Source organism: Struthio camelus, chromosome 2 (genome assembly GCF_040807025.1).
Source record: "Struthio camelus isolate bStrCam1 chromosome 2, bStrCam1.hap1, whole genome shotgun sequence".
NCBI lineage: Eukaryota > Metazoa > Chordata > Aves > Struthioniformes > Struthionidae > Struthio > Struthio camelus.
The window spans coordinates 23994027-24008073 of record NC_090943.1 but is presented as its reverse complement, the minus strand read 5'-3'; the positions used below and the strand labels follow the sequence as shown (position 1 = coordinate 24008073).

At 37.5% G+C, this 14047-nt stretch overlaps 1 protein-coding gene across 9 annotated transcripts in view; it reads right to left on the bottom strand.

Moving 5' to 3' along the window:
- The window catches only part of TRDMT1 (tRNA aspartic acid methyltransferase 1), a 33489-nt gene that overhangs the window by 11454 nt on the left and 7988 nt on the right, over positions 1-14047 (bottom strand). For 6 of the 9 annotated variants that reach the window (XR_011139599.1, XM_068934657.1, XM_068934658.1 and 3 more), the window contains exons 2-8: positions 12017-12126; positions 10122-10198; positions 8529-8600; positions 4861-4926; positions 3241-3310; positions 2227-2310; positions 1373-1740 (exon numbers count right to left, since the gene is read on the bottom strand). Coding sequence is in view for 8 of the 9 variants with exons in the window: in XM_068934655.1 (XP_068790756.1) it covers positions 1373-1740; positions 2227-2310; positions 3241-3310; positions 4861-4926; positions 8529-8600; positions 10122-10198; positions 12017-12126 (847 nt within the window). In the remaining variant the exon portion in view is untranslated. The remainder of the gene's footprint in view (positions 1-1372; positions 1741-2226; positions 2311-3240; positions 3311-4860; positions 4927-8528; positions 8601-10121; positions 10199-12016; positions 12127-14047) is intronic. The other 3 variants (XM_068934661.1, XM_068934660.1, XM_068934656.1) reach the window with 1 other exon arrangement.

Here is a 14047-nt window from a genome sequence, read left to right as displayed (position 1 = left end):
ATGATATGACCACACTGAGGACCATTTTGGCAATCTTGCTTCCAGTCTTGCTCATAAAAAAAGGGAACAAAGACAGTAACTCAGCATCTTACATTCTGAGCCAAGAAGAACTGCCGCAAGTATCTGGCCTGATTCCTTCCAAATCAGCATAAGGGTAACACTAATGTTCAAGGCCAGGTTTCCCTCCACTTTACATAAAGACTTCATATTTCCAACTCAGGAGTCTCCTTCAGTTTGAATGTGATAAACATAACCATAAAATACCACGACGCATTCGAGTGGAACCACAACTGGACAATTTATTTTTGATTACACGTATGACAAATGTATGAGATAAACAAGGGATCAGTCTGCCTACGGTTTTTATTTGACTGTTTTAGTTAAGAAATAGATCCCACAAGATGCTGACTCCCTCACAATTCAAAACAGCGAAGGCAGAAAAGGCTTATGTCAATCAGAGGCTTTGCTGCTCCAAAAATTTTGAAATTTTGATTTTTTTTCCTCAGCCTTTATATCATCAAAAAGTTGAAATCACAAAATCTACAGTAATTCTGTCTATGCCATCAGCCATTTTAATTTCTAACAATAAAAGAAAACAACCTGCTTTAAGTCATCAACTAAAAAGCAATTTTTTGAAATTTCTTGAGATTTCCAAACAACTGTCTAATTTGAAAAATTCACTGATATTAACATGTCCCACAAACGTCCATGCTCCAACTGGCATTTTTCAATACAAATGCATTTAGCTGAAAAGCTCCTGACCCTTTATCAGCAGGATTTCAGGACATTCAACAATCTCAGGCAGTCAGCCTTAAATTTCCAGTGTACAAATCAGAAAACTATGGGACATAAAAGCACTGGATGTTTTGCTCAAACAAATATGATTTACAATGCAGACACCTAACTGGTTTTATGACAGATGCCCCATCCACAGCTCTTCCGACCTACAAAGCTGAAAAATCCAGGAAATCAATAAAATGCACAGTGGAGACAGTTTTAATGAGGAATGGATCTGTCACACGTAACACTTTATAACTTCAGTGAGCAATATAAAGAAATTCATTAATGAATCAGTACTATACCAGTCTACTGGAACCATATTTCCGCAGGGGTAATTAAGCTTCTGTGAAGGTCAACAACAAATGGCACTGTCTTTTGTGAAAGCTTTTTTGGAGTGGGCATATGATGTTCTGCCAGAGAGATTCTCATGCTGGCATTCTACTGGATGAGGAAGCACGCTATATTAGAGCAATTTTTTTTTCTCAGAGAGGCCTGTCTTTTTGATGAAATGGCTCTCCTTGTTTTTAAAGTACGCAAGTAAAAACAAAAGTTTCAGGACAGGATTCAGCAAAAGATTTTCTTTGTAACTTACCCTTTTGTGAAGCATGTGGATCTCCGGCAGGTGGGTTTAACAATGTCTAACAAAAAAGCGTAGCGCAATAAGGTCTTTGGTGGTAAGAAATATTGACTTATCTCTTCATTATCCTCTTCTAGGAAATCTTTTAGCATTTGAATAGAGGAATCATTGTCCTGACTATGCTTCCTTTCCATTTCTTCTGCTGTTTCAAGCTTAAAAAGAAAGGCCTCTTTTGGTAAGTTCTTGCTGCTGCAATCAGGACCAAAGCTCGGACTGAAATTCTTCTCTTTAGAGAGCAAGGAAGAACTAGCTTCATCGAGTTTGTCAGCAACTTTGTCTTTGATTAAGTCTTTTAGATCTTGATCTGGGAACCTTGTCAATATCTAAGTAGTAATAAATTGTGAGAAAAATTAAAGAACTGCATTTGATAGTGCAATAAACAAGTCACCTGCAGAATCTGCAGTTCGAATTCCTTCAGAGATGTTCAGAACAAAGCAAGTAACTCTACTACTTGTATGAAGATTTCAAAAGATGTTGGCACCAAGATTTGCTGATGATTGCAATGATTGCAAATTACGACCCTTAAAAAAGACATTTCCAAGACTACGAAAAAGGTAGCAAAATGCATTGCTTTCTAGCGTGCTAATGGCCTCCAAAAACTTCTCTGAACTGCTTTAAGCCATCTAAGCCAATGGCAAGCATTTCAGCCCTTAGAAGACTCAGCAAGGGGGAAAAAAAAAAAAAGACATATTAGAACTTTTGTGTTAACACCCCTTATCTCTCTATTCTTCCCCGCATCAGCGTACTGAAAATTTAGCCCTCAATCATCATAAAACAAAACAAATTCAACTAACAGAAATTACACTCACCTGACCAGGAGCTTGAAAGGAAAACGGCTTTGCGTGAAGCTTTGCAATTAGAAAATATCGCAGTCTAGAATTGGGAATGCCAAGCTGTAAGCAAAATCCACAAGCCTTTACTCCACATCATAAAAAGAACAGAGGTGATCTATATTGTCATAAAAGCTATATACCATTATTTACAGTAATAAAACTATGTCACACTAATATATCTTGCCATTTGGAAGATACTAAAATTAACTGGTAATACCTAAGCACTTGTACTGAACCCATGAACATAACTTCCATGCCTAAGTATCCTCAAGCAAACAAGCAAGCAAATATTTTTTCTTCTTGGTTTTGATTTTCTCTGTAAATGAACAGAAATGTAAACAAACATTTTATGTGAGGTAAGAAGAAAAATGACATTATCATCACAATTTCTTGGGACAGACACTATCTGTTTTCAATAAAGAAGCAAGAAGGTGTTTCATTGTCTTACTGAACATGGAACTATATAACATATCTAACAACGAAACAAACGTACCACAACTGGTTTTCAATCTACTCTTTATAAGCTTCTCTCAAACACGGATGGCACTCCATCAATTCCATCGAGCCTTACACAATCTGAACTCTCCCTTAATTCTTTTTTCAGTTGCTAGGGAAGCATGCAAACAGAGCCCCTCCTCCCACAAATGACACAGTCAAGTTTTCTGAACTGGGGAAAATCACAGGCATCAGCACTTCTGAAGTCACGAGGTTGCTGTTAGGAAAACCACCTTCCTGGTCATAGTGTAAATGTATGCTGATTTTAAAAATGTCAATGGTTGCAAAGCAATAAGGGACTGGGACCTCAACAGTAACAGCAGCAGTATATGTCAATATACTGAATGAGAAATCAGAAGCCATGCCAGATGGCTCTCTCATTCACAAGACTGTCCTCAGTACTGGGCATCGCTCTGTTTTCCAATACAGTAAATCATTTTCAAAGGTCTCTAGGCTCTATACAGTTCAAAGAGTTAAAATTATATTAGTACTCACACAGGTTGGAGACAAGAGAAATTCTTGATATTTAAATCCACATGTTTCTAGTATTTGCAGAAGTTCATTTCTGGCAGTGAGAAAATTCAAAAAGCAATTACTCCTCTCATAAGCACTCATATACTCTTTAGGCCCTTTTTCATCCTAAATAAAAACACATGAAATGCAATACCTTAAATACTAAGACATTCATCAGATTCACTGAAAGAATCAGACAGAGATTTACAGATATGAAGTAATTCATTTCTGCGCTTGAGGAGACAACATATGAAGTTTGGGGTTACTGTAGCCAAGAATGACTAACACACATTTGCAGGTATCCCACAACTACTCTGGAGGAAACGCTCCTTCAAAAAATAACCCATCTCTGGAAGAGTACTTGCAGTGTGTCAGCAAGGAAAATAACCAGAGGGCAAGACATTCTCTTTATTGTGAACTATAAAATAGGAGATTAAAACTGCCACAGCTAGCTAACTACTTCCCTCTGTTCAGGTACACGGCATCAGCTAAGCCTAATAAAAGCCATAATTCAAAGTGTAACACAAATTGGTGGCTCTGGTAATAAAAGTGAGGCAGGACTGTACTCTTAAAAACATGGGGAAATCCACTGAACTGAAAGCCTGCCCAGTAAGACTTGTCTTTACTATTCTATCCAGGCTGTAGCAAGCTAAAACGATATAAAAATTAAGAGCTGTGACCTGCACCTGGCTCTGCCAGGTGTCATAAGGGAAAGGAAGAATTTTGTCCAGTGTGTTTTCTGAGCTACAAGTTGTTTCAAATGCTGGCTATTAAAGCAAATCGCAGGGAATCTTAGGGACTACAGCAGTAGTTTGAACCTCCAGTATGTGTTCACAGAGGATTTCTGCAGGCTTTAACCAGCCAGAGAGCTGGACATGCCCTTCCAGCTGCCTGTCATATTCATTAAGGAGTGCAATGACATGCAGGCTGGCCTGTCTCTTGGTACTTTAAGGAATGCTAGGAAGAGATCCTACTCTATTCCTCCAAGCAGTGAGAAAGACAACTACAATTCCCTGTCTCCTGCTTTGCCTGCAAGTAAGGAGAATGCTCCTGCTGTCATTAGGTAACCTTATCGCCAACTTTCCTCTTCTGCATTTCAAACAAAGTTATATACCATTTTCGTATCATCTCTCCAGAGCATTTGATGTCAACACTGAACCAGCTATGATCTAGTATCAACAAAGGTACTGAACAAAGCCAATACACTCTACTGTGATTTTGAACACAAAATACCATGAGTTCCTGTCATGTATAAAAAACCCAAATCCTGAGTGCTACACATATTATTATTTTCTTTAAAAATGAATACTCTCCCTTTCTAAAGCACATAAGATCATGGACGATGAACAACAGAATTAACTTGTTCAAGTTATAACATATTTGATCTTAGCTGCTTAGAGAAATAATCTTTCAGCAAGTTCCTTTCAAATCCTAAGATTTTCACTCCTAAATTTAAAAAATTACTTTTAGCCAGGGCTGCTAACTGTCCCTTCTCACCCCATACTTTCTTAACTTAAATTCTAGAAAATAAAAATCCTGCTTTCACCTCCTAAAGAAAACGTCCTTTCTTAAAAACTAAAACATGCCTAAGTTAGAGTTTACCTTGCAGAAGAGGATTCAAAACCTTTAACGTTTTCTAAGAGTATGTATTTCGGAAGCTTCTGGAGCCTACAAGAAGAAAAACAGACCAGAGGAGCAGGGTGTAAACTACCTTATATATTACCAGACCGATTTGTTTAGCTGTAAGAAAGATGAAAATATTTCCTTGACACGTTAGTTGTTAAAGTTAAGCCTCCTCAACAAACGTACCTCAACTTTCAAGGTTGCCAAGATCAAGTAATGCCCAACTGAATCAGAAATGTGGACTGTAATTAAAAAAAAACCAAAACTGCTTTTGTTCACTTAATGCCCCACCTCTACCACATGCATGTATTTTTGAAAATGTTTACCACGGTTCATTTCCTAAAGCATAATATTATTATTCAAAAGACTGAGTTTGTAATAGGTAAGATAATTGTCAGGGGGAAAAATATCATCATTCATCCATGGAACAGGAAACCTGTTTTTTTTTTTAAAGCACATAAACCTGAAATCAATGTCAAAATGTGATATCAACTTTAGTAATGCAGTATCAGTATTCTTTTAATTGCTTTGTTTTAAGGTGTACTACATTTTCAGAGCTCAAACTGCACATATTCTCAATTTTATACAATTAACTTTTTCATTTTGAAGAGGGAGGGGAAGGAGGCTCATGAGGTTTAGCAGCATCAGTGCAGAAGTCTGGAAATAGGCTCTTTCCAGAAACGGCATATTAAATCTCTGGAGAAAAAAACATGCCAAAACTGTGCCAGGGACCGTTCCTACGATTTAAAAGCACAGATGATTCAGTTTCAAGTTTTTAGGAACATTCCTTCACTGATTAATATTCTATTAAGGCTAACATAGACAGGGTCTGTGTGCCACACACGGGTTCTCAACACAGCATACGGGAACAGAACACTAATGCTGCCAGAAAGAGGCATTACTGACTTTACTTAAGTCAGTAAGTGACTTCAGACTTGCACTGATGTAAATCACAGCAGAATGTATTTTATGACATTCTTAATTTCCATCAGTTTAAGAAATTCGCAAGAAGAACCAAAGCATCTAACAAGAAACTAGGAAATGCACAAGATACAAAGTAAAATGTAAAAACACAAAAAAATAATAGTAACTGGAAAAGAAAGAAGCAGCCAGATTCCCTGTAGAAGAATGGAGAATACATCTGCTGGTATGTTTACCCTTAATCAAGATCACCATCACCTGCTGGGAAGCTTATTTCTGAAGTAACAACTTTAGAGCACAGGCTGAAATGCAAGAGCTGGGACAAGACCAACAAGTGACAAGGCAAATAACCACTGCACAAAGAGGATGCATTATGTACATGGCAGGTTTTAATATTATGTCTGGAAAACTGGAAAACTGGAGTTTTAGCATTATTTTTCACTGGGTTATGGCGTGGGCACAATAAACAGTATCCAGACCATTTGGGTCAGACTTTATATTCACTGGCTGGATGCATCAAAGGACTTCCCAAGCATTCCCAGGCCCTGAACTTGTCCTTTCCATGCCTTTAATGTTAGCCTTCCCAGGCTATCTTTGAGCCTCATTTAAGCTATATTTCATTATAAAAGGCTGAACATAAGGTAGGAACACCCAAGCGACAGGAAATTATTTTATAGTTTCCACAAATTGTACACATGCCATTCTAATTTAGAACGTGAAGTGATAATTTCTATATTCAGAATTTCCCTTTTTTGGTCTGAAATTCTCCATAGTCAACGTCTGGCAAAGACGTCATTTCCAAAACATACACAAACACTATCTCAGTAAAACATAAATCCATTGGAACTGAGAAACTGCATAAACCACCATCTTGAACATATTACAGACTGCTTACAGAAACAGTTTCTTCACAGAACGACCTGCCCAAGGGAGATAAGGGATGTCAGGGGTGCCTCATGGGGTGCTGAGATAAAGCGTCACAGACAAGCCTGGCTCCTTTGCATCGTCATGATGAAGAACGTGCCCTGGAGCGTCTAAAGCTTTGGTTTTGAGAAGGGAAAAGCTTCAGCCTTTTATCCAGCTAAGCCCACAGCAACCAGGAAGCAGCATTTCCACCTTACTGCACAACAGCGTCCCCTCTTAACTGTGCCTCAGCTTAATGGAGAGGAATACTGAGGTCAGGATTCCCTTAAGGATAAGGAAGAAGCTAATATTCTGACAAATGATTAACTTACAGACATTCTGCTGGTTTTAATTTAATTTAACATTCTGAAAGGTCAGTGAGAAGGTTCCTTGCTCAAACAAAAATATTCTTTGCAACTTTTGGAAGGCTACCTACCTCCCTATTTTCCTGTCTCTAATGAAAAATGAGGAGTAATAAAAATCTTTCTTTATATCTATTATTTGTCTAATTCACTGGGCTACAGAATCTAGTCAAATGGATTTCTTGTGCTCTCTGCCAGATTTCTTGGGTCATCTCAGCCAAATCATTCGTGTCTATAGTCTCCATCTCTTAATGACAAGGGAAAGGAGGTCATCCCACTAATGCTGCTGGCTGCATCAAAGCTGTTTCTAGAAGGAGGATGAAGACCCTCTTCTCCCTGTGGTAACAGCAGATTGAGAGAAAGTCTGTCGATGGTACTGGTTTCTTTCTATGCAGAAAGAATTTGTAGGGGAAAAAAAAATGAGGCAGCAAGACTTCTCTTCCTCCTCCTCCAGTTCTGAGAGTAAGATTAACTGACAAAGGAATATATTGATAGCAGCTGCTCCGGTCTCCAGCATAAGCAGGACTGCCAGAATGGAAACGTCTGGTGGACTGTAACTGATGGAAATTCCCAGGCTGATGCCAGCTGGTGCCCAACAGGCATCTCAATCCAGGAGCAGAGATTTCTGCAAGATAATCTCAATGAGCAACTGCTTGCTCCACTCCCCTAGAAAGGGTGCTTACAGTGCTGTGTATCTCTTCCCAAAAGAGACTGCAAGCATTACTTGGAGCTGATTTTTAATATTCTCAGTAACAACCACTTAGGTCAGCAACGAACATTTTGTTTGGATTTACTGTTTCAAAAATAAATAATACCAATAATCAGGGCTACTTTATTACGAACTGGGATTTCCAGTAGACAAAAATGGCAGACGAACACAAAAAGAGGAGCACTGCTCAGACAGTTCAGTGCTAGTGAAATTTTTAGTATTACTACTCAGGGGATCGTACTACAAACAAAAAATACACAATCTGCCCCAAGATATCTAGAAGCAGCACCAAAAAGACAAGACTAGAGACTCTGAGAAAGAAGGGAAGCGGAAGGAAGATGTATTGCATTTTGGAGCCAATAACAGATTTAATCAAATTCTTTCAAACGTTACCTAATCAAAAGATGACTTAATGGTGAATCAAGGCATTTTACCTGATATTTCTAACTATTTTCATGCTTCCATGATGCTCATTAGCAGAATGTTATATTACCTACTCCTGCTTCTAAACAAAGTCAGTGGAAGTTTTACGTTGAACTGAATATAACTGAAAATAAACAATATCCAACCTTTTTCTTTTGGCCACAGTTTAAATAGATACACAACAAAAAAGAAAACCACACAGGGAAGACACATACAATAACTACGAGAAGATAACGGTGTTAGTAAAAGACAAGTATTTAACAGTTACATAGGATCATGTGGAAATAAACAATTGACACCATATTACTAGTAGAGAAGTTAATTTATACCTCGGGAGAATATCAAGGATATACAGAAAACTCTTTGTCCGTGGATCAGATACATCACCTTGCAGACCAATTCTGAGAAAGAATAAAGAAACACCTGTGTATTACTTGAAGCAGACCGTCATCTGACTTCCGTTTTTCTACGAAATGCTGATGCTTTTCACTATGAGTTTTGAAAGGGATTCTGCATAGGCATCGTGTTCAGACAGGAGGATCTGCTCACAGAAGCAGTGTCCTTAGAAGCGCTCTAAGGAATGAAAGCCTGCCCTGAAATCCATCAGCTCAAAATGAGGTTAGAATTGACAGCATTCAGTAACGAAACTCACTTCCCAGGCTGCAAAGCATTCAATATTCTGGTCTCATCCCACAAAATCCTTCACGGTTCTGAACTCACAAGAAAACTCACTGAATTCTCAGGTAATACCCAGCTATTTCACACTGAATATATTCAATAGTTTCGATGAACTAAAGCCTTACTGCTCAAATTGTGCAGCATTGAGCCCTATGTGACCAATTTCATAACACTAAGCTGGGCAGCTCATGTGGCTTAGCTACTTCAGACATGTGTTCCTCTAACTTGTATTTGTATCAGCTCTTAAAAAGAATAAAGCCTTGGTAGAAGAGTTTTGGCATGTCTGTAAATTAATTACTCAAGCACAGTTTTCTTCTCACCATATTATAAAAGAAAAAAAATTGAAGGAAGGACTCCTATATACATCGTATGTTCACACAAATACATTTTTAAAGACCAGCATCATTTTCAAGGGATCTCTTTATGATCTTACAGTATTCCTTTGAGTTGCACTTTTTTTACACACGCAGTTCCATCCGCATCTACAGAATTTTACATGGCCGCTACTCTGCATGAAGACAGTTAACAGAATCCTTCCCGCACTGATCTGTTAGGGATCATTGCTGTCAAAACATATGACTTTAAAACTAATCTGGGAAATAAGATCCCACTAAGTTCAGTTCTTAATCAGCAAAGATGTCTCTCTCTATTATCCACAAAATTATTTCAAAATCACGATATATATACAATTTAGAAAGCACAACCTATGTGTATCTCCAGATTCTGATCCTCTTAATCTAGGCTAAAATAGGACTATTCTGCAGAATTAACTATTTGTATGCACGTGCAGTTTTCAATGTACAAAGAAGAAGAGATTCCATTCTTAATCACATACAAAACTGAGGAATTCCAATTCTCCTTCTGGAGCTACCCCAGTGAAAGATCAGACTGATAATTAAAGGGAAGGAAAGCAGCCATAAAGGGCAAAATCTTTTAATTTCACTGGTAGACAAGCAATACTAACTAGATACACAAAATACACAAATACAAATTAGAGGCTATAGTAAGCTTAATTCATTTTAATGGACTTAAAATATGCATTAAAAAAGTGATCTGTAATTAAAATTCAAATTGTTGCATTTCTTCCACTTCAGTAAACCTCATGGTCAATAGGGCCACAACATTGTTACTTGAAAAGACAAAGATACAGAGATGAACCACATAGTATCACCCTTGAAAACATTTCCACTCTTAACAGTATATGTTGTACCAACTGCACTTTTTTCCATATGTGCTATACCTACCTTGTAAACGGCTGACAGGGAGGACTCATCAAAATCATATCAAAAGATAATCTGTCAAATTCTTTCAGGGTTATGCCCTGAATAAGAGGGGGGAAAAAAAAAAAAAAGGAAATTTAAGGGTTGTAAACTGTTGGGGGTTGTACACTTCTCATTCTTCCTTCAGACGAAACCATCCCACTACTTCCACTATATGCTTCACCGAGTAACAAACTCCCTGATCTCCCATTTGACTTAATAACTTCATTCTTCTCTAACGCCTGGCAAACCACAGAATGCAAATACGCATTAACTGCCTTGACAATGATTCAAAATCACTGATCATTTCAGTATCCATACACAATCATGTTTGTCTTTTAATCTCATCGCTATTTCAGAAGAGAGGTGGTAGTGTGTGGTTCTTTCAATAGATTACATCAAAATAGCAACAAGTGATCTCTCCCCATCCATCTGCCAAATAAAGCATCATTGTTCAGGCGTTAAGTCTTTATACCTCAAAAATTATTACAATATCAAGAACAGCGGAAAAAATATTAGATCTTCTCTTCACATCTGAACATAAAAATGGCTCAAGTGTTAACCTGATCTGAAAAAAGCATGATAAATTGTTATATAGGTCCCAATTGCGTGTCTTTGACCAAAGACTGCATAAAAGAGCTTTGCTGAGGAGATCTTCATGAAAACTAAGGACAATTCCTCACCTAGACTATGTAAACGCAGATAAGCCCTGAAATTTTAACTCTTAGGAGTTCACTACCAATGTTCCATGAAAAGTCTGTGTAGTCATTAGAGTAAAAATCCCACAAAGCAAGGCAAAAGCATTTCTGTTCAGAAAAGAAAGAATAAGGTCTGTGGTACAAATTAATTACAGGGATAAAAGTTCCTCTATATTAAAGTTTAAGCAACATCAGAAGGTCAACATATTAAGCGGCCAGTAGGAGAGGAGAAAGCTAATAATCAAGTAACTACAAGCTAGACAAAGAAATCACTGCTTTGCATATTTAATATTTTTGCTGTGTCTATATAGCAAAATGTAACATAATTGTCCACAAAAGGGAGACAAAAGCTGCTTATTTTTTCAATACATTTAAAGGTCTTACGGAGTGCAATCTGCTCTTATCTACTATAATGACATACAGCTGATTGTTCCTTTTCTTTTCCCATATAAAGCTGTAAGCTATCATTAGTTAGTCTGTTATTACTGAGTGACGAATAAGCAGCTAAAGCAGCTAACCTTTAGCCATCTACTTAATTCTTACTTAAGCTGGTGTCTTAAAACAAATTCAGTATCTTTTACTGTCATGTTGTAAAACTGTAAAAGGAGATTATAAAGTGTGCAGTAATTTCTAACTACACCAAGGAAAACCACATCTAATTGGTTATTAAAATAATGGCCAATTTCACCACGTTCTTTTTCACATAATTTGGAAAAGGGACAGAATTACTAAAACATTTGATCTTTCAAGTCCTCAAAAAATGCAAGGTTGTCCCGTCCAGTGTATTTTCCTGTGCTTTACTGAGCTCAACTGTAATTGCAGAAGGAAGGCATGCCTCCTACTGATTTAATTAAATTCTTTTAAAATACATGAAAATATTTTTTAAATCTAAAAATGTGATTTTTGTCATTCCTTTAGAGCTGGTAAGCATTCTTCCTGACATTCACATAACCTTTTTGATGCAGTAATCAAGACTTTCAGGAGAAGATCCCAGTGTGAGTATCCCTCTACCTGAACAAGCAGCCATAGACCAGGAAATTACAGTTACTGTAAGGCTGCTATCTTCCTAATGCCACAGATCAAGTATTTTGTTTCTCCTTGTTACTAACGTGGTAAGTAGCTGAAGAGACAACTTACTTCTAGAGATGCCAGACTAGAGTAGAAAAGATATTCATTACCCACCTCAATTGTTTTTGCCCATAGTGGTGTGCTGGGAAAGTTGTGTTTATAAACTTCATTGGCAAGAGTGTTCACATCAACGGCAGCAACAACTTCTGCAGGCATGCAGCTATCTAAAATTAAAAGAGGAATTGAAAAACGTAGCTCTGCTTTACCACTCTAGCAAAATGAGTTCTTTCGGCTACATTACAGCTTTATTCAAAAATAAAACAGAAATTACAGGATGAAACTCTGCTGTGCTGCCTTCAACGCTCTGTATGGAATATATCACACAGTACTAAGTGTATGGTCAATACTTCCCTTCCTCATATATCCAAAAAGGAAAGCTAACTGTGCATGTCTTAATCGGTAGCTTCTGCCACACATGAACTCTGAACAGGGCGTACTTCCACAGTATTCCCACCTGCACGCAGCTGGGCTCTGCCGCTAAAGGAATGTGGCCTGAGTCAGCCTGCCAAGGCCAGCAGCAACTGACGGAGATTCTCAAGCCACTCATGAAAACTCATTCCACAGACACTAAATGTGTTATTTTGGAAGCACACTACTTCTCACCGTGAGAAAACGGCACCAACAAATTTGGGTTCCGGGTATGCATGCTGTTGCACTAAAACTTTCAGAAATTATCTGAAAAAAGTTTGTGCTTATATTCCAATGAAACTTGGGCCCTGAACCTAAACACTGCTTCCTTTGGGTTCAGGGTCTCAGAACTACTAAACACTCTGAAGGACAACATCTGGCAGCTCCTGTCTTTTGACACCAAAGGAAGTATTTCTGATTTCTGCGGTGAACTAATGAACAAGAGTAACAAACCTACTAACAACTAAAATCCTGACAGAAAAAAAAAACTAAAAAGAATGCAAGCAAGCGATAACTAGTTTATACAGTAACAGAAAAATAGACACTACAGAAACATAAAACATAAAAATAATGTCGTTTAATTTACTGCTCATGACATACTATTTATTATTACTAACCACAGTACTTTAACTGAGGCTTTAAGTCTGTGGTCACTGCTACAACCACAGGCAGAAAACAGTGAACATGCTTCCTATGCTAGACAAGGCCAACTTCAACCAACAGGACGTCTACATTACCATTACCAATAAAAAGACCCAGTTTAAATACAAGCAGTTTTTCTAAGCCAAAGCAAACAAGGCAAATGGCCATATGCCTTTGAGTAGTCTCAATGCATGTTCAAGTGACACATTAACAAAGGACCTTAATAGACATCTTACCAATTACTGCTAGTCAACTAATCATTTACAGTTTGAGAGGATGAAATACCAAGTACAATGTCCCCAAAAGATTTAACTTTGAGTGATGTAGTTATCAAGTGTTTACCATTTTGACCGTTCAGGTTTTCAAACCTATCTTGTTCAGAACAAAGATGAAAGAGAAATTTGAGTATCTGAAAGACTGTAACAGATATTTTAGCAAAGATCAACCTAGTTCTCCTGTGTTTACTTCGTGCAATAAAGGGCAAAAAGCATATTAAGTTCCACAAGAAAAAAATTTACAGATGACCATCAATTAAAGGTCTACATAAATACCATTATTTGTAGTTACTGTCTTGGCATTTTGACCGTAAGCTTTAAATGAAGTTTTAAATACAGCTGTATCCATAACGACAACACAATGACGACACCTGAGATTACAGAACAGGTACGTTAACACTGACATCTAGTGTGAAAAGAACGTCATCTTAGCAGGTTGACTATCTAAATTTACAAGCATTATCAAGAACCCACACTTTCCTTTCATCTTCCTAAAACAAATGTGTAACACTTACACAATGAAAGCAAATTTCAAGTACTGTTTAAGAGACTGCCTTTTTAATTTATCCTTTCAGTTTTTAGGACATGCACCTCTGACAGGTAGACGCCTACTGTGTGTTCCAGGCACTCTAAAAAAGATTAAAAAAATCAAGAATCTCATGCATCATCTAAAGTAACATACAATTTAAAAATTACAATTGGAAAGGCAGACACTGCACTTTCCCTCACAACTCAGGATTCAGAGGTTCATCCATCCTAC